We start from the raw sequence: 20,379 nt of genomic DNA, 5'->3' as shown, positions 1-20,379 counted from the left end.
CTTCCAGACAGTGCTCCACTAAATGACTGTAGTCTAGCATGGAGGTGATGAAGTTATGACTAATAGCTGCAATGCCTGCACTGGATGGGCAGCTTCTTAGTTAGTTCAAGATAGTTCAAGAGAGGCACTGCATGCCACTGCTCCTCCCAGAGAATCCTGGTCTACAGCCCATTTGTGTGTTAGAGCTGTGCCCACTCCGAGTGCATCCTATGTAGTTTTAAAACTACTTGGGTATTCTTTCCAAAAGAATGTTAAGCTCACTCTAGGCTCAGCTAAGAAGTCTGGTGTGTTCAGTGTGTGGGGTGCAAGGAGACTGCTAGCTTGGGATTTCAGGAGAGGCCTGAAGAATGCATATTTCTCCTGAAAACAACCTACAGGGCTAATGCTTTGTGCTGTTTTTTCCCCACAGAGAGCTCAGAGGAGGAGGACGCCCCTTCATTTGCACCTTCCAGCTCCGTCGATGGCAATAACACAGACTCTGAGTTTGAAAAAGGCTTGAAACATAAGACAAAGAGTCAAGAGCCCCCCAAAACAACAATCACACCGGTAAAGGATGAATATGAATTTGATGAAGATGATGAGCAGGACAGAGTCCCGCCCGTCGATGACAAGCATTTGCTGAAAAAGGATTACAGGAAAGAGACTAAAGCAAACAGTTTTATTTCCATACCCAAAATGGAAGTAAAAACCTATACTAAAAATAACACAATTACACCAAAGAAACCTGCCCATCGCATCCTGTCAGACACGTCAGATGAAGAGGATACCAGTGTAGCTGTGGGGACTGGCGAGAAGCTGAGACTATCGACTCACTCGGTACTGCCCAGCAGCAAGACTCGAGAGCCCTCCAACACCAAGCAACAGAAGGAGAAAAATAAAGTCAAAAAGAAGCGGAAAAAGGAGACAAAGAGCAAAGAGGTTCGGTTTGGCAAAAAAAATGACAAATTTTGTTCCTCTGAATCAGAGAGTGAAAATTTGGAGAGTGAGGAGGATGATAGAGACTCTGTGCAAAGCTCTAGCTGTGTAAAGGACTCTAGGCTAGTGCTAAAGGAATCCTCCTTGTTCAACTCTCTGTCTGCCTCTTCCACCTCTTCTCATGGGAGTTTAGCTTCACAGAAACATAACCCTAATCTTACAGACCAGCACTCCAAGCACTGGAGGACAGACAACTGGAAAACCATATCTTCTCCAGCATGGTCAGATGTCAGTTCCTTATCGGACTCCACAAGGACGAGACTGACAAGTGAGTCAGACTATACATCTGAGGATTCCAGTTTACAGTCGTTAAAGCCAGTGAGAAAGAAGCAGGAGCACAAAAAGAAAAATAACTCTCACAATACTGTCTCTGAGAAGAAGAATTCATTCCATGCCAACGTGGACGGAGCAATTCCAAAGCTGGATAAGGAGGGAAAGGTTGTTAAAAAACATAAAACAAAACATAAACATAAAAACAAAGAGAAGGGACAATGCCCAGTCAGCCAAGACATTAAAATAATCAAAACTTTTTCCTTTGAATATGAGGACTCTAAGCAAAAGCCTGACAAGGGTTTGATAGAGACTGAAAGTCCAAGTGAAAATAAATTAAAAGTGTTAAAACATGAGAGAGAACACTGTAAAAAGGAAGAAAAGCTACTGAAAAGTAAATCAGAGGAGAAGGAATGGTTGTTTAAAGATGAGACTGGAAAAGCCTCCAAAGAGGAGAAATCATTAAAAAAAGTCAAAGAGGGGAATAAAGACATCAGCAAATTTTTCAGAGAGGAGAAGTCAAGTAAAGAAAAACCCATAAAGGAAAAGTCTCCCAAAGAGGAGAAACCTAGAATACACAAGGAAGAGAGAAAGAAAAAATCAAAGGAAAAGCAGTCAAAATCTGAAAAGAAGAATGATCTGAAGGAGGAGAAAATTACTAAACTGGAGAAAGACAAAACCTTCAAAGAAGAGAGAGAAAAATGTAAAAAAGAAAAAGTTTACAAAGAAGAACCTGGATTTGATGAGTTTAGTAATAAAAGCCAATTGCTGGAAAGCGAGGACACAAAATTCAGCCTTTCTGATGATCAGCAAGAGAGATGGTTTTCTGATTTGTCTTCTGATTCATCCTTTGATTTCAAAGGTGAGGATAGCTGGGATTCTCCAGTAACAGACTTCAGGGAGATTAAAAATGACAGCATGGCAAAACTAATCCTAGAAACAGTGAAGGAAGAAATTAAAGACAAGAAAAGGGAGAATAAAATAAAGGAAAAGAAAGAATACAATGAAAAACGCAATGAAAGGGATACATTCTTAAAAAAGAGAGAGAGAGAAAGTGTTGACAAAAACCCTGAGAAGAAAAAGGACCAAACTGAAAAGCATAAAGTCACTCCTAGTTATCTGCCTGAAAAGGACAAGAAAAGGAAAGATTCTGCAGAAAGCGTTAAAGAGAGAAAGGAAAAAGATCCAGGTGAAATCAACAAAGAGAGAAAAGATTCCTCTGATAGCTGTAAAGACCGAAAGGACATAAAAATTAAACAAGAGGAGCCCTATCGAGATGAGTTTAAAGAATATGGTTGTGAAACATTCTTCAAGGAGAAATCTGACCCTGAATTCAGTGGAAAAAATGTGGAAAGCGGGGAAAGGCACCATTCAGGGAAAGATAAGGAGAAGAAAGATGCTCCTGATAAGGAAAAGAAAGAAAAACTGAAACCAGAAAAATATAAGGAGAAATCCAAAGAAGCAGATAAAGAGAAAAATGAAAAAGTTGTTGCTGAGAAAAACCAGAAAGACAAAGAACTGGATAAAAGTTTTAAAGAGAAAAAAGATCCTAAGGAGAAATACAAGGATCTGCATAACAAAGACAAAGAAAGGAAGAATTCTTTAGACTATATCAAAGAGAAAAAAGAGAAAAACTTCTCTGGAGATAGAGAGGATTTCTCTGAGAAAAGAGATGAGAAAAAAGGAAAAGAGAAAAGCTGGTACAGCATCGCAGATATCTTCACAGATGAAAGCGAAGATGAGAAGGATGATTACAGCTTAAGCGGATTCAAAATTGGTGAGGCCATTGGGAGTGAATTGCATCGAATGGACAGTCTACAAGAAAAAGATGATAGCATGGCTGCTGAAAAGGAACTTTATCTTGCTGACAAGCACAGAAAGTACTCTTCTGACAGGCAACATTCAGGAGAGAAACAGAAAGATAAAGAGAAGAAAAAGGATAAAGGATTAGCAGAAGGTGGGAAGGAGAAAAAAGAGAAGAGTTTCTTTGAAAAACACAAAGAGAAGAAGGATAAAGATTCTGTTGAGAAGTATAAAGACAGGAAAGACAGAACCTCAGTAGACTCCACCCAAGAAAAGAAAAACAAGCAAAAGCTCCCTGAAAAGGCTGAAAAGAAGCATGCTGCTGAGGAGAAGGTAAAAAACAAGCATAAGGAAAAGATGGATAAAGAACATTCCAAAGAAAAGAAGTCTTCAAAAGGAGGAGAGACCGAGAAGAGCCTGTTGGAAAAATTGGAGGAGGAGGCCCTCAATGAATATAGAGATGACTCCAATGATAAAATAAGTGAGATTTCTTCTGATAGCTTCACAGACAGAGGACAAGATCCAGGACTAACCAACCTCTTTGAGTCTTCTAACCTTTCTCTTATGGATGCCTCTGAGGAAAAGTATAAAGATTCTCTTCCTTTGCCCTGCTTGCAAGACAAACTCAAGGAGAAGGAGAGGCACAGGCATTCCTCATCTTCATCAAAGAAAAGTCACGAGAAAGAGAAAGCAAAGAAGGAAAAAACAGAGAAAAAAGAGAAAATGGATGACTTTAAAGACTCCAGCAACAGAAAAGATTCCAGTCAATACGAAAAAGAATTCTCTGTGGATGGGGAGACTTTTGGCATTTCCTACAGCATGAAAGCAGAGGTTGAGGAAGAACTGGACAAAAACATTGACTATTTGTTTTCTGAAAAGAAAGATAAAAATGATCCTGAGAGAGAGCTCTCAAAGAAGGCAGAAAAGGAAAAGACTTATGTTTCCAGTACCATCAGCACAGTCAAAGAGAAGAAGAAGAGAGAAAAACACAAGGAAAAATGGAAGGATGAAAAGGAAAAGCATAGAGACAAACATACAGATGGATTCTTTAAACATCACAAAGATGAGACAAAATCTGTGGTTAAAGACAAGGATAGCCCTCAAGTTATCACATTCAAAGATAAGTCAAAGGAGGAGAACCTCAAATTTAGTGAAACCAAACTGAAGGAGAAACTCAAGGAAAACCAAGAGAAAGACAAAACAGAGTCTCTAAAGATCAGTAATGGAAATGATAAAATAGCATTGTCCAAAGATGGTAACAAGAAAGATAACAGGCCTAGAGAGAAGCTTCTGGGTGATGGTGATCTAATGATGACCAGCTTCGAGAGGATGCTGAGCCAAAAAGACCTGGAAATTGAGGAGCGCCACAAAAGACACAAAGAGAGAATGAAGCAAATGGAGAAGATGAGGCACAGATCTGGAGATCCCAAATTAAAAGATAAAATTAAAACCTCTGAAGAGATGCGTAAGAGGAGTCTGGATTTGACCACAAAGAAACCACTAGCACTAGATACTCAGCTAAAGGACAAAAAGCTCAAAGAACTAGGTCCACTGACTCCTATATTGTCACCAGATAATAAGCCACAGCTTGCTGTGGGGACAGATTCAAAAGACTGGATAACTGGCCCTCAGCTGAAAGAAATTTTACCTGCTTCTCCCAGGCCAGATCAGAACAGGCCGACAGGTGTTCCAGCTCCAGCTTCCGTAGTTTCTTGTCCAAGCTATGAAGAAGTGATGCAGACACCAAGAACTCCTTCGTGCAGCAATGAAGATTACACAGATTTGATGTTTGATTGTGCTGACTCTCAGCACTCTCTGCCCATATCCACAATGTCCATGAATGCATGTTCTCCATCCTTTTTTGACAGATATGCAAATGCTTCGAGTGGACTTCCCGACAATCCAAGTCAGACTCCAACAAGGACGATACCCTCCACAAACCTTTATCGTTCAATCTCTGTTGATATAAGAAGGGTCCCTGAAGATGAGTTCAGTGCTGGAGACAAGTTTTTCAGGCAGCAAAGTGTCCCGGCAACATCAAATTATGATTCTCCAGTGCAGCATTTGATGGAGGAAAAAGTCCCTCTTCCTTCTGTTCCTGCAGAAAAGTTTCAGTGTATGTCTCCAGGGTATTATTCACCTGACTATGGAATTCCATCACCTAAAGTAGAAACTTTGCATTGTGCACCTGTTGGCAATGTTGTCCAATCACCTGAAAGCATCTTTTCTGGTTTACAAGCAAAATCCTCCCCCTCGCATAGAGATGAGCTGCTTGCACCTTCTGTAGAAAGTGCTCTTCCCCCTGATCTTGGCATGCCTTTGGATACCACAGAAGAGCAGCAAGCTACTGCTTCTATTTTGCCACCAGAGTCTACCTTTTTACCACCTATTGAAGAAAACCATTTTAGTTCAGGTATTTCAGAGCAGAACAATATGGACTGGGATAATCCTCCTTCCAGAAACCCTGACCCTCCCATCCCTCCTAGTTTAATTGGTAATCCATCTGATCACCCTGTCAGCTGGTCAGTGGGATCAGAACTTCTAATGAAATCTCCCCAGAGGTTCCCTGAATCCCCTAAGCCATTCTGTTCACTGGACCCAATACATCCTGCACCCGTGCCCTTTATTTCTACAGATTCTCCATACCCAGTTTCTCCTATTTCCTATCCATTGTCAGTATCTGAACCGGGGCTTGATGAAGTAAAGGAAGATGCTGAAGAAGCAGTTCCAGGAGAAATGGCAACTGCAGAAGAGCAAGCTCCTTACATGTCCCCTACTAGATTAGACACTTTCTTCAATAACTGCAAGCCTCTTCCAGAAGAAACACCCGAGATGCCTTTAGACCCCCCTTGCATTCCAACAGAAACTCCGGCAGAGGCTGTTAACACTCTGGAAAACAGTTATTTGGAAAACAGTAGTGTTGCACCTGTAAACCCAGAAGAGCCAGTAACGTGGCCTGATCCATTCACAAACTCAGAAGATGACTTAGACCTTGGTCCCTTCTCGTTGCCGGAATTGCCGCTCCAAGCTAAAGATGTCCCAGATGCTGAAATGACTGAAGTGGCACCGATAGAAGAAAGCCCAGTAGCTGCCCCAGAAGTCATAAATACTGGGGTCATGAACGTGAGTGTGTCTGTCACAGCTTCCAGTGAGCAGGAAGAGCTACTGCTTAATCAGCCAAGTAACTTACTACCTGTGGAACCAGAGCCACAGCTGGAGGAACAAAAGTCGGAAGTGATTGCACCAGAAGCTACCTCGGAAGCATTGAATGTACCAGAAGAGAAAAGATTAGAAGAGTCCGAGGCACAGAGTTTTCAACAGACTGCGTCAATAGAGCTTGCTCAGCCAGAGAAACAAGAGGCAGAAACAAACCATGAAGAATTGCCCTCGTCAAACTGTGCAGTGGAGAGTGGATCTCAAAGCAGCTTGGCACAAGCGAACGCTGCTGAGATTGGGGTCGCGCAAGACAGTGCTGCAGTACGAAGTGGGAGCCAAGTCTCTTCCATCCAGACAGAGACACCCCAAGGGACTACTCCAGTAGAAACCATAGAGCCAGTACAAAAACCAGTAGCAGAAGTTTCCAAACCACCCAAAATAGAAGAGATCCCGCAACGAATTACCAGGAACAGGGCTCAAATGCTGGCTAATCAAAATAAACAGAACACTGCACCTTCTGAGAAAGAGTTTCCTCCAGTTTCTGCACCTTCCACGCGTGCAAAAGGGCGAGTGACGGAGGAAGACGATGCTCAAGCCCAACATCCACGTAAACGCAGGTTCCAGCGTTCCAGCCAGCAGCTACAGCAGCAGATTAACACGTCCACCCAGCAGACAAGAGAGATGATACAGCAAACACTGGCAGCGATTGTAGATGCCATAAAACTGGACGACATTGAGCCCTATCACAGTGACCGATCAAACCCATACTTTGAGTATCTTCAGATCAGGAAAAAGATTGAAGAGAAGCGGAAAATCCTCTGCTACATCACTCCCCAGGCTCCCCAGTGTTATGCCGAATATGTCACCTACACAGGGTCCTACCTGCTGGATGGCAAACCGCTAAGCAAGCTTCACATTCCAGTGGTGAGTTACCCTCACAATTTCTTCTGGCTCCATTCTCTTTATGGAATAATAAAACTGAAATGCTACAGATATAGTCAAGTCTGGGTGTCCTCCAACATAGTCAAAGCACAGTTCTGTTTTATAGTCAAGATGGGACCCCAGCTGTGTACCTGGCTTTAGAATGCTTTTGGAACACACTTAAGATTACAAAACTGAGCCTTGCTATAGGGACAACTGTATTATAAATGGGTTTTGCTGTATTTGTATAGACAAGACTTTTAAACGGTGCTTAGGAACTCAAGATTTGGAACCGTAGACTGTGTTCATGTGAAGCCAATGGATTTGAAAGCCAGAAAGCAAAACTGCTTTTATAAGCAGTATACTAATTAGGTATGGCAACTATAAGACCATAAGCAGGAGCAGGGCCATCCCTGCGAGTGGGCAGCCCGACAAAGGGGGCGCCCTGCGCAGGGTTTGCCTGATTCCTACCTGACCTGCTGAGAGCCAGCTGGACTGGTGGAAGAGGAGCGGGGAGGGACCCGAGCTGCAGGGGGGCAATTGGACAAAAAGCCGAGCCAGGTGATTTCTCCAGAGCAGGGGTGCCCCTCCTACCCCCTGCTCCACTGCCTTGTGCAGCTGCTGCTGCTCCTGTTTTCTCCCCATGCTGTTTCTCCCCGGAGCCCCTGGCCACTCCAGACTGGGAGCGTCCTCCTGTCTGCTGTGCGGGGGGGGCTGATATCAGGGTGTTCTCTCCCCCTGCCTGTCTACCCAATCTCCCCTGAGCTGGGGTGACGGGACAGAGGGAATCTCTGTGCTGCTGCCTCTCTGGGTCCAGCAACAGCTGCTTGTGTGTGAACAAGCCTGCAGATGCCTGACCCTGAGTGCTTTCTTAAAGAGATAGTGCTCTCAACACACACACACACACACGGACACACACACACCAGACACACACACACCGGGCTTCCTACATCCAGGTCACTTCCCCGGCTGGGCTGAGGCATCAGCAGCTGCTGCTCTCCTGCCCTCTCCTACTGGGGAAAGTGACCTGGATGAAGGGAGCCCTGGTGTTGCTTCTCGCTCCCCACACACACACAGCACAGGGCAAAGGAGCAGCAGGCCAGTGGGGGAGCGAACAGCGATGCCAGCTGCCCTGACACTGCATCCAGGTCAGTTTTCCCATGTGGGTGCAGGAAGGGGATGTAGAGGTTAGGGGCACAGGAGGGGCAGGGGTTGGGGTGAAGAGGACACAGTGGAGGAGTTAAGGGCGCAGGAGGGAGGTGCAGGGGGTAGGAGTGAAGGGCGTTCAGGGATTAGGGGCAGGGTTGGGGGGGCAGGCGTTGGGGCACTGGAGAGGGTAGGGGTTGGGGTGAAGAGGGCACAGTGCAGCGGTTGGGGCACAGGAGGGGAATGCAAGGGTTGGGGTGAAGAGGGCACAGTGCAGGGGTTGGGGTGCAGGAAGGGGCAGGGGTTGGTTTGAAGAGGGCACAGGGCAGGGGTTGGGGCACAGGAGGGGAATGCAAGGGTTGGGGCACAGGAGGGGAATGCAAGGGTTGGGGTGAAGAGGGCACAGTGCAGGGGTTGGGGTGCAGGAAGGGGCAGGGGTTGGTTTGAAGAGGGCACAGGGCAGGGGTTGGGGCACAGGAGGGGAATGCAAGGGTTGGGGTGAAGAGGGCACAGTGCAGGGGTTAGGAGCGCAGGAGGGAGGTGCCGGGGGTAGGAGTGAAGGGCGTTCAGGGATTAGGGGCAGGGTTGGGGGGGCAGGCGTTGGGGCACTGGAGAGGGTAGGGGTTGGGGTGAAGAGGGCACAGTGCAGCGGTTGGGGCGCAGGAGAGGGCAGGGGTTGGTTTGAAGAGGGCACAGGGCAGGGGTTAGGAGCGCAGGAGGGAGGTGCCGGGGGTAGGAGTGAAGGGCGTTCAGGGATTAGGGGCAGGGTTGGGGGGGCAGGCGTTGGGGCACTGGAGAGGGTAGGGGTTGGGGTGAAGAGGGCACAGTGCAGCGGTTGGGGCGCAGGAGGGGGCAGGGGTTGGTTTGAAGAGGGCACAGGGCAGGGGTTGGGGCACAGGAGGGGAATGCAAGGGTTGGGGTGAAGAGGGCACAGTGCAGGGGTTAGGGGCGCAGGAGGGAGGTGCAGGGGGTAGGAGTGAAGGGTGTTCAGGGATTAGGGGCAGGGTTGGGAGGGCAGGCATTGGGGTACTGGAGAGGGTAGGGGTTGGGTGAAGAGGGCACAGTGCAGGGGTTAGGGGCGCAGGAGGGAGGTGCAGGGGTAGAGGTGAAGGGTGGTGCAGGGTTTAGGGGCGCAGGAGGCACAGAGTAGGGGCGGGGGTGAGGGGAGGGTGGGGAGCCCATTGGGGCCAGTGGCACCAAAACGTAAGTTCGCCCAGAGTGCCATTTTCCCAAAGGCCGGCCCTAAGCAGAAGATAGCTACTCTTAACTTCTGCCTTTTATTTTACCCAAGGCTCCGATGTGCGACTGGCCGGTAGTGCTGACCCCATGGCAATGGGACCAGCTATTTCTCTGACAGCTCCACTGATGGAGTTTGCCAGTGCAAATGCACCAATAGACTAACCCCTCCAGTCAGGAAATATCGGCTCCCAGCCTCCAGGGGAGGTCGTTCTGGATTTGACTAACGTGGAATTCCATGTCCTGCTGCAGTTAATGGAGAATTCCACAGTTGAGGGAACCTTCCTTCTTTTCTACCCGGAGCAATGCTGGATTCTGTACAAGTGCAAGCGCTGGGAGGCTTTCGCTTCCTTAGAATAAGCTTTATTGAAAAAAAATGCTACACTGGGTTTCCCTTTGGGGAGTGTAAACAGGTTTTCCTCCCTGAAACGCAGCAGTCCGAGGATGTCGCTGGGAAATCGTCCTACATTCTGACCATTGGAAAGCTCTGGTTCTAGTAGTAAATGAACTGGCAGGAGACGTCTGGCAGTGCTCTACCTGTTTCATGGAAAATACAATTCTCTCCTCCAGCATATTCCGTGATGAAAGTGAGGAATGAGAACCAAGGGCCTGCTCCTGCAATGAGCTGCCTGCACCTGCCTGGCGCCCTGTTGAAATCAATGGGGCTCAGCACAAAAGTTTGTCGGAATCCATCTTATTGCAGGATCAGGGCCTGAATTGATGCACATCTTATCTGCTGTGAAATCATGAGCATTATAGGTGACAAGCACATCTGTTTGTCCCAAAGAACAGCAGCCACCTAGCTCTCTACTCTGCAAGGCATGCTGTTCTGTGTGTGTGATTGGGCCCACAGTGTGAACAGGAAAACACTCTAGGGTTGTAGCCAGAACTCTGTGCTACATCGGTGTTGTCCCATGCACACTGCAAACCCAAAGTTGTGTTGGAATATGGACACGCCTCAGTGTGTGCTGCCCACCATGAGCAGGGACTCTGCTGCCCCGACATGCTTCACATGTTGTCATGCCGTTGGTTCCATCAGATGACCTTAAAGCGCTTCACAAAGTGTCTTTGTGATGCCCTGAAAGGGTGGGTAGGTTAAAGCATGTGGTGATGGAAGCCCCAGCCACAAGAGCCGTGCTCACCTCTGAATACAGAACCTCTTACCCTGTTTTGCATTCCCACACACTGCCTGGTCACGGCTAGCCTTAGGGGATGGTCCTTTGCCTCCCACCTGCATGAGAAGGCTTCCTCCACTAGTACAGTGGATGGTGTGAGCACCGTCTCCCTGGCAACTGAATGATTTGGCAACACCATCAGCCTAAGGGCAGTAATTGTATAGTTGCACCCAAACCCCAGGCCTGTGTGTAGCAGCTGAGAGCACTGGCCCCATGCCTAAAGGGACAGCAAGCTCCAGAGCAATTTCAAAGGGTGAGCAGCAGCAGCATTAGGAACACAGCTCCGTGCCGCTCAGAATGAATCCAGCCTGTGTCACCATTTGTAACGGTTTGTGCCTCTCTGTGTGTCTATAGATTGCACCCCCTCCATCGCTCGCGGAGCCCCTGAAGGAACTCTTCAAGCAGCAGGAAGCAGTGAGGGGGAAGCTGCGACTCCAGCACAGCATAGAGCGGGTAACGGAGAGCCGTTGGGGGATTCCTTCTGGGGCGAATGGTGCTTCTCTTCCTTCTCTGGAGAAATGAAGGGCACTCGTCACTCACTGGGTTACTTTCTCCTCTCTCCTCAGGAGAAGCTGATTGTTTCATGCGAACAGGAGATCTTAAGAGTTCACTGTCGGGCAGCTAGAACCATTGCTAACCAGGCAGTGCCCTTCAGTGCATGCACCATGCTGCTGGACTCCGAGGTCTATAACATGCCTCTAGAAAATCAGGTCAGTGGCCATCTTACCAGTGGTTAAATCGGCCTCGAAGGTCCATTTGTGCAGCTGCCGACGTGTGCTGTGCTTCTCAGAGTGATGGGTGTAGGGAAGCCTTAATGTGCTTCCCACCCAGGTACCTACAACTCCCTTCCCTTCACACTGCGACGATGTGGGAGATCTCGCAGCACGTGCTGCTGTTGACTAATCTGATTCGTTTGCCAGAGGGTCCAAGTCACAAGTTCAGCTGCCCAGTGTGTGCGTGGGGGCAAAGAAATGTGTCTGTGAATGACATCCAGGAGCTAGTGTTATAGGCCTATTTAAAGGTAGCAAAGGCCCCTGATCACAAAGCCCCCTCTGCCTCTCCTTGTGAGCAGAACCATCTGCACGTGTGAAAGGTTTATTTCCATGCAGCTGTTCCACAGTCCCCGGTTGTGTTGCACAGAGAACAGAAATCTATGAGATGACTTTCTTAGAGAAGACTGGCCTTGAAAAGCAAAACTGCGCAGCGCAGCCCACAGAGATGGGCTTTTCCCCTTTGATTCCGCAGAGTATGGCGCTGGCAAAAGCTGAGAAGAACTAGCACAGAAAATGAGTCAGACTTCAGCAGTCAGTATTATTGTTCAGCTTCATAAGAATTTAAAATTAGCTGAAGTGGGGCAGAGCGATTACATTAGCACCTCCTGCTGGCCAGAAGCTTTGTAGCTGGACCACTAACCTGCCAGAAAGCTGTCATCTCTGTAGAAAGCACCCTGCTGCATTGCAGAAGCTGAGGCCTGTGCTGCAGACAGTATAGTGGGATTCATTAGTGATCCAGCGTATTGATCCATGCATCTGATTTACCTCTCAGCGTTACCCAGGACAAAAAGAAAAAACATTATGGAAATCTCCATGTAGAAGACATTATGATCTGGGGCACAAGTTCAAGGACTCGGTGAGCTGCAGGTGTTCCGTTCTCAAAGGAAGAACTGAATGAGCTTAGTATGAACAGATTCTCAGCTCCAGCTCCATGTGGGGAAGGCAAGGAGGGGGCTTGTGTGCATAGCATCCACCACTCAGGCTGAAACCTCTAGCAACGTGCTGTGAAAGCAGCACAGAGCTGCATAGCCCATTATTCCTCCCTGCTGGTGCACTTCTGGGTACTTCAGACCCACCCCTCTTCTTTCTTCCAGGAGTATGGTGGGTTTGTATGTGTGGTGGGGAGTGGAGGGGTTTGCACCTGTCTGATAGGGTATTTATTTTATTGATATGTTTTAACGTGTAATTCCCCTTTGTGCTGTTCCCTGTGCAGGGAGATGAAAACAAATCAGTCAGAGATCGTTTCAATGCTCGCCAGTTTATTTCCTGGTTACAAGATGTGGATGACAAATATGATCGAATGAAGGTGAGAGCTGCGTGACCCTGCTGTTCCTTGGGGATTCCAGTGCACGGGGTGTGCAACATTTCCAGGAGTCAGTAGCGGATGTTGCTGATCTGTAACCTGCTTGGGATATTTTGTTTGGCATTTTAAATGTGAAATAGGGGGAGGGTTCCAGTCTCTCCTGTGACAGTGGTTGCTGCTCCAGTCAGTCAGTGCAATTCCTACAGTGAGCCAGAGGCAGGCTGTCCAGAGCAAAGGCCCTAAACCCTGCTCTCCTGCTTGGCAGTGTAAGTCATTGCTGCTGGGCACCTGGCTGTGCCTGGCTTCAGGGTTTGGCAAGCGGGATTTGTGGTTTCCAAAAATCTCTGATAAGGGCAAGGAGCCCCAGAGAGAAAGCTTTGTGAGCAGTTCTAAATGCCATACCTTGACAGCATCCGTCTGTGCAGTACACTTACACGTTCCTGTGCCATGCAGAGAGCAATCCCTGCTGTGAGCTAGGGAACGACAGGCCATCTCTGCTGTTCTGCAGATGGGGAAAATGAGGCAGACTGAACCTGCCCACGATCACACAGTGAGGCTGCGGCAGAATTCCTGACTCAGCCCTGTGCTTGTTCCTTCAGGCCACACGGTTTCCTCTTTTCCATGCTGTTTGGTCTGCCAAGCAGTGGCCAACTGCTGCATGCTGGCTGTCTGTCTGTTTGGAAGTCCCTCAGATAGACTTTCTGTCTAAGGTACTTCCATGGACCCCGCACAATCTGTAACATATTCATCCTCACAACACGGCTTGCTGCAGAGCAATGCTCTTGCCCCATTTCACAGACAGCAACTGAGGCACAGAGACAGAGCAGGGACTTAAGCCCAGGTCCCAGGCTAGTGCCCTAACCAGTGAGCCACCCCTTCCTCTCTTCCTTCCTTCATCTTTCACACAGAGGTGGAGACTGCAGGTCCCAGTGTGCGGTGTTGCACATTGATTGGGCCTGTATTACCATGTACTAGCCGAACTGCAGCACTCCATGGGCTGTGTTCAACCAGCACTTCACCCTGGCTACCTCCAGAGGTAAAAATGGTTCTAATCTGGCCTGTTGTTCTGAGGTTTTATAGCACCTCTTGAGGAGTGGGGCTTTCTCAAAATCCTGTTGGACAGACTGTTTTCCAAGCGTATATTTCCTTCCGACAAGGGCACCCAGTGTCTGCTGTGGAACCTGTCCCTGGCTGGGAATGTGTCTGTCCAACATGATAGCCGCAGACTCCATTGCCTTGCTGCCAGAGTGCAATTGTTCAGTGCACTCAAGTGATTGTCGTCTTCTCTCTTCTCTCTTATGAACCCCCGTCTCTGCTGGGCGTTGGGTTCTGGTGCAGACGTGCCTGCTAATGCGACAGCAGCATGAAGCCGCTGCCTTGAATGCGGTGCAGCGAATGGAGTGGCAGCTGAAGGTTCAGGAGCTGGATCCAGCTGGTCATAAATCCCTCTGCGTGAACGAGGTTCCCTCGTTCTACGTGCCGATGGTAGATGTCAACGATGACTTTGTGCTCTTGCCGGCATGACAATACAAAACCAGGAGACATTCTCCCTGAAAACTGGCAAGGGCGGGAGCCCTCCGAGGACAGATGCTCGAGCTCACATTCATCCTTACCACTTGCTGATGAGTCCCTGGTCAGAGGAGGAGGAAGCATCTATCGGCAGAAAACAAAACAGTAAGAAAAATAATTGCACTTTCTTCACGACGTCTCCCTCACTTCTGGACTGATCAGAGCTACGCCAGGCAGCGGGAGTGGGGGAACGCATCTCCTGTCAAACCGGTTGCTGCAGCAGAGGGCAGCCAGCCTGTACACAGCAGTGAGCGTCTGAACGGACAAGGGGGAGAGAGACTGACGGAGGCAGGGAGGAGAAAAGGTTCAAGAACAAGTGTGTTGCAGAAGCTGCTGAGCAGGGCCAGCAACCATGCAGTTCATGTACTTGTGAACATGGCGATTTCAAGCTCTTTGTTTTCCATTTGTCCGCAGATCTCCTCTTGGAGAAGCTGCAGAGGAGACGGTGGGTTTTTTATAGTTCTCGTTCCATCCTGGTTACGTCACAAATTAAAAGCAAAACTAAAAGGAAGCATCCAGCTTTCCCAGCTGCGGTTCCGGAGGTGCAAACAGCTGCGGCTCCCGACCCCGGACGCCTTCTGAGTCGTCATAAAGTAGCTGCTCGTCACCACGTTTGGATGAGTGAGGAGGCAATTGGCACGTTATGCGCACGTGACTAGTACGGTGAGTGTCTACCGCGAAAATGGTGATGGAGAGCCAGGACTTTGCCGATCATGTTTTTAATGGAGTAAAATCCATGTGGTTTATATATATTTTTTTCCTTTAATCTTGGGCATTTCGTTTCTCTTTCTGAGAACATAACTTGAAAACACTACAGAGCCAATACTCATATAAAGAAAATTGTATCCCATAAATGCTGTACAGTTTTTATATACATTAACAATGTACTTTTGCTGCCTTCTAGATAATTTATTTTGCAACACATTACTGCACAGTTGTAAATAACTTATGTACTGTAACATCACTTTCAGTTATGTGTAAAGAAATAAATAAATTAATTGAAATGATCTTTGTATGTATAGTTCACCCTAGGCAGCACTTTCCCTCTCAAGGAAAAAAATAAGGGCCAAAATGGTGTGCAGTATTTCAAACCTGTCTTCTGAGATTCAGGCCTTGCAAACTAACTCAGTCTGCAGTCCCTGTTGGGGAGATCTCCAAGCGCTGACCTCTTCTTTTAACACAGTCTAGTTTTTTCCTTTTCCCCCTGCCCTTTTGAGTTTAGTGGAGTAGTGAAACCACCTGCACAGATTCGGAAGCTGTGCGTCAGATATAGCGAGGAATGTTTGGGGGGTGGGGACAGGGGAGGAAGAAGGGGGAATCCCACCCTGACACATGCTAGCTTGGGCCTAGAGGAATTCAGAAGATGTTACTTGCACGTTTGGGCTGAGAGACCGACAATTTACCGCATTTCCACAGCCTGAGCTGCGGTACTCTGGGGAGCCAGTGACTCGGAGCCGCGTGGCTTCGGGCGGGTGAGGCCGCCTGGCAGCCGGGCGGAACTTGTAGCCATTTCTTCATTGTGACCAGCCATTCTAGTGCGCTATGAGTATTGTGAGTTCTGGATAAAGAAGCCAGTTGCTCCATGAGTCGTGTGTGGAAATAAAGCACCACAGCTGGGAAAGTGACTGTGAGGGTGAGTTGGGGCCGAAAGATGCTCTAGGGCCGCTGCAAGGCTGCAGCCCTTGGGCATCCAGCATCACTTTGCTTGTGGGATCCTTTCTGCCTCACTTTTCAGGGTGTGGTGAATACCCTGCCAGGTGTCTGAGGCGTTAATAAGCATGCTGGGGCCTAGCTGTGATTTTTATCCAGTTCCATTGGCCCAGTACTGCCCCAGTGGCCCAACGTCCAGGGGTACCGTGTGGCTCTGTTAGCGCTTGCTCCAAGGCTTCAGTTAGATGTGGTCAGCAGGGGATGTGCTGTGCAGGGTGATGCACACATCTTCCTTGAGCATTTTCTTGTAGTGTTGGCAGGCAGGGCTTCAGGTCGCTTCTGAGAGAGAGACGGGTTTGGCCATTAGTCATGTGTCAGTCGTAATGAGCTTCTGTGCTGGGTTACTCAGGACTAAAGTGTGCTTGATGCAGACTAGCTGATCAGGTTGGGAAAGTGTCTAATTAGAGAGAAGGGACACACCCCTACATCCCATAGGCTGTCTGGAGGCCACCTTCACCACGTCACTGGGAGCGCAGATTCCAGCCCCATCCTGTTCTGTGGGCTTCTTCCTGGTGTTTTGAACATTGCACGCTCGCAGAAGCCAGCTGTCTGTCTCTGGTTTTAAGAGAGCAAAAGCTCTTTGTTGAGGAGCCAGAACCGGCAGGAGGCATTACTCAGTTGTGTGCTTAAAAACCTCCTTTGGTACCACTCAGCCAGCCACAGCAAGGAGGGGTTTGCTCAGAATTAAGCCCTTGGGAGGGGGACAGTTTCTAGTTGTATATTTAAGGAAAGTTTGTCCTCTGGCTCCAGCTCAGCTGGGGAGCACACTGCATTGATTTTTGTAAATTATCTGTTTTGGAGTTCTGGATTTGAACAGCCCCCGTCAGGAGGGTGCTAAGTGAAATTGTAACTTCAGCTGGGATGCTGGGTGTTTCTGCTGCTGTATTGCTGGGTGATGGCACCATGGCTGGTTCCAGAGAGGACTGTATTTGTTGAGTGTGTGGCTGTCAGTGGAGTAATAGTGGAGTCCGTACTTAATGCAGCTGGCAATGTTTGTACCCAAGCACAGATGTACAGGACGTGGCTGGAGGCAGATGCAAAATGCCTCTTCTGTGCCCTCTGGTCCTCGCTGACACCGATGGGCCAGCTCACTCCATACTGTCTGGGCATGTAGGTCAGCCAGCCAGCCCTGCTCCCTTTGCAACCGCAACAAGTGGACTCTTTCTGTCTGCAGTGTGAAAGTGACCCATGCAGGATCCTGCTAAAACACACTGGCTCAAATAATTCTGCGTGAAATGAACAGGAAACATGGGCACTAGCTTAGCGGGGAGTGGTGTCAAAATATAGGTACCCTGAGTGCGCTGCATCTTGTGCCCTGACGGGCTGGAGGGGGATGCATGGACTGACACACCTGGGGGCCTGTCACTTGGTTACTTTGAGGCTGTTTTTAAACATTGCCAGGTGCATGTGCTAGGTAAAGTCCAATTCAGACACCATTTAAATTCCTGTTCAACTCCCCTCCTCTCCTGGTGCTTGAGCTGCTGTGGGAGCAGGGGAGGCTGGAGGGGAGGAGCTCTGACTAATTCAGTGTGAGGGTCGCCTACAGCCTTGCTGCTCTGCTCCCCTGTCCCCTTTCCCCTGGACTGTGCGTTTTGGAGTGAGCAGCCTAGATGGCAAAGCTCTGGAGTCTGAAGCCAAGGCTCTCCCAGTGCTTTGGGATCTGGGCTGCCAACCCAGATAACACAGCAGGGTAGGGCCGAGAGCTGCAGGAGGGCTGGAGCAGGGGGAAGTCCAGAGTGGAATTAGTCTCGCATTTAGCTAGTGGAGAAACCAAAGCCCTGCTTGATCCCAGTGGAGGAGGAACAGCAGTTCTGGCACCTAGGGAGTCAGAGAAGCTGCCAAATTGGGCATTTCCCCTTGCTCAGCACTCTACATTCAAATTCTCACTCTGTCACCCACTGGCTTTTTAAACAGCTGCTGTTATGGAGTGACCTGATTACTTGAGCTGGGAACCACACAGCCTTGCAGCCTGCCGGATCACCGCTTTCCTCCAGGCTGCTTCAGAAAAGCCAGTTGAAGCACATTCCTGTAAGGTGATTTTCCCCACTAACTTATTGAATTAGTACCCTTGGCCTGTCACAGTAACTAGTTTCTTTTAACTACATTGTGTTAGTGACTTAAGAAATAAAATCCCTAGCTCCCTTCCTAAGGCTGTACGGTGAAACGGACAGGCTGTCCCTGGCCGTGTACAGCACCGGTGCTCAGCTCCATCTCACCATGCTGCTGTGGTGTGTCCACGGGAGTTTTCTCTATGCCTGTGCTGTGCACAAACCTGTCTGGGGGTATTCCCCGTGTCCTGGACTGAGTGACTGGTACAATGCAGGAGGAGGCTGCTCTGTGCTGTGGAATGTATCGATGGCCTACAGAGGGTCAGGATTTGTAGCACCCCGGGATGTATTCAGAATGTTTTTTTTATTTAAACATTGAGCCCTTTGTTTCCAGGGTTCGAGTCCTTTTGCTCCTTTTCTCTTCCTTTCAGGGCTAGGCTTTGCCTGATGCAGTGGCTGGTTTTCTCCACGGGTATTGCCAGCTAAATTGCAGCACACACTTTCCATGCAAGTGGAGGGGAATTGATAGGCCAGCCAATTCTCCTGCTCTGTGGGGAGGATACAGGAATGCTTTTCTTTCTCTAGAACACAGGAATATGGCCACAAATAACACTTATTTTTTTTTTTATTAATTTCAAGCCCAGTTCTTTCTTTTGTTAAATAACCATCAATTAATCTGTATAAGCATGGAGAGACCTTTAATCAGCAATTTAAAGCAACAATAGCTAAAGCGTTGTATTATCTTTGACACCTGTGCTACGTGGATTCAAGTCTCAACAGTGTAAATTTCCCTCCTTGTAATGCTTCTCTGAGACTGTATATAAATGTAAATATCTCACAGGTCAATTCACACCCTTCTATTTGTACTAGTCCAACTTGCGTAGTATGTGGGGTAAAACAGCGGCAAGATTGCGTTGTCTGTAATGTAACAATGTAATTTTTTTTTACAATGTAGTTTGTGTACATATTGTTTGGCAGTGCTGGTGCTGCCGATGCCACCGCTCTGCCGCGCCACGGCTGTCCTTTCGCTGTACGACTTCCTGCAGACAGAGACAAAGTGAATACAAATGTTATTTTCTACAGTTGCATGTACAGAGATGAGCGCCAGAGAGATGCTGTTGTCCCTCAAAGATAATGTTCGTAAATAAATTTAAAAAAAAAAAAAGGAAGGTTTGTTTGTGAATTTCTGCCAGTTCATCTTCCCGAGGCCGGGTTTTCTGTTACTGTTTCACACCCCTTTAGCTTCACTGTCCCAGGAGTGCCCAGTGGTTTCAGCTCCAGGCAACCATTCAGTGTCTGGGGCAGGGACACCATCTGTTCGTACAGCTCCCAGCACAACAGGTCCTCTGGGTACTATTGGAATACAAACAATCATCCATCCATAGGGAACTTGCCTGCGGGTAAAGTCCAGGGCAATCACAGGGGTGTGCCGGATTACTGTACCGACAGCCTGTATCTCCTCAGATAACCCCCCAACTACAGTCTCTATAAACACAGGGCCAAAAGCAGCCCCACTCAGTGGAGTTGCACCATCTTAGGCCAGCGCTGAATCTGGCCCATAGTGACCATTCTGATCAGAAGCCTAAAAGGAGCTAGCTCCCTCCACTGTCCTGATCAGCAGCTCCGTCTCTTCCCTTCCCTTCCCAAACCAGGTTTTTAGAAGTTCTTCTATGCAGTCACCCCACTACAGGGAAAGAAACCAAGCCTGGGATTAAGACCCACGTGGTCCCTCCTGCTGGTGCAGTGTCCTATTGGTCGTTCCTCAAGTGAATATGAATATGAAACAATACCTCCTCCCACCCCACTGTCCTGCTGGTAATAGCTTATCTAAAGTGATCATCAGGTGGGCCATTTCCAGCACAAATCCAGGTCTTCTCACCCTCCACCCCCCACACAAATTCACTCTCCTGCTGGTGATAGCCCATCCAAAGTGACAACTCTTCACACCTGAGTCAGTGTTGCACAGAGAGTTCCAACTGAGCTCACTAGGCCACTAGGTGTCACCAGTGCTCCACTGATGCCCCAATGAGCCTCCTGCTCTACAGCACTGTGCACAGCTGGAAGCCAAGCTAAAGTTCAGCACGTTTCCAGGCCATGCATCTTGCTGGAAATTGACACTATGAATTCCTAAATGTCTCCCAGTCTGTAGCTATGGATCTTCAGGGGGTAGGTAACCAGAAACAGAAGAGTTTCTGACCTTATTGGAACTGTGGTGCTTTAAGATGTTTTGTCCGTGTGGATCCCACTTATGGTCTCTATGTGACTCGTACACATCAGTTATGGACCATCCACAT

The 20,379-nt window shown here is 48.3% G+C and overlaps 1 protein-coding gene across 8 annotated transcripts in view; it reads left to right on the top strand.

Moving 5' to 3' along the window:
• ANKRD11 (ankyrin repeat domain 11) overlaps nucleotides 1–19,250 on the top strand; it is a 232,036-nt gene extending 212,786 nt beyond the window's left edge. For 6 of the 8 annotated variants that reach the window (XM_073308239.2, XM_073308235.2, XM_073308238.2 and 3 more), the window contains 5 exons: nucleotides 410–7,128; nucleotides 11,037–11,135; nucleotides 11,249–11,392; nucleotides 12,669–12,761; nucleotides 14,097–19,250. In XM_073308239.2, coding sequence (XP_073164340.1) covers nucleotides 410–7,128; nucleotides 11,037–11,135; nucleotides 11,249–11,392; nucleotides 12,669–12,761; nucleotides 14,097–14,282 — 7,241 coding nt within the window. In that variant the 3' untranslated portion in view covers nucleotides 14,283–19,250. The remainder of the gene's footprint in view (nucleotides 1–409; nucleotides 7,129–11,036; nucleotides 11,136–11,248; nucleotides 11,393–12,668; nucleotides 12,762–14,096) is intronic. The other 2 variants (XR_012154550.2, XM_073308240.2) reach the window with 2 other exon arrangements.
• Nucleotides 19,251–20,379: the final 1,129 nt, after the last annotated feature.

This window comes from Lepidochelys kempii, chromosome 12, assembly GCF_965140285.1.
Source record: "Lepidochelys kempii isolate rLepKem1 chromosome 12, rLepKem1.hap1, whole genome shotgun sequence".
NCBI classification, from domain to species: domain Eukaryota; kingdom Metazoa; phylum Chordata; order Testudines; family Cheloniidae; genus Lepidochelys; species Lepidochelys kempii.
Note: the sequence above shows the minus strand (reverse complement) of the source record. Positions and strands in the feature narration are given on the sequence as shown.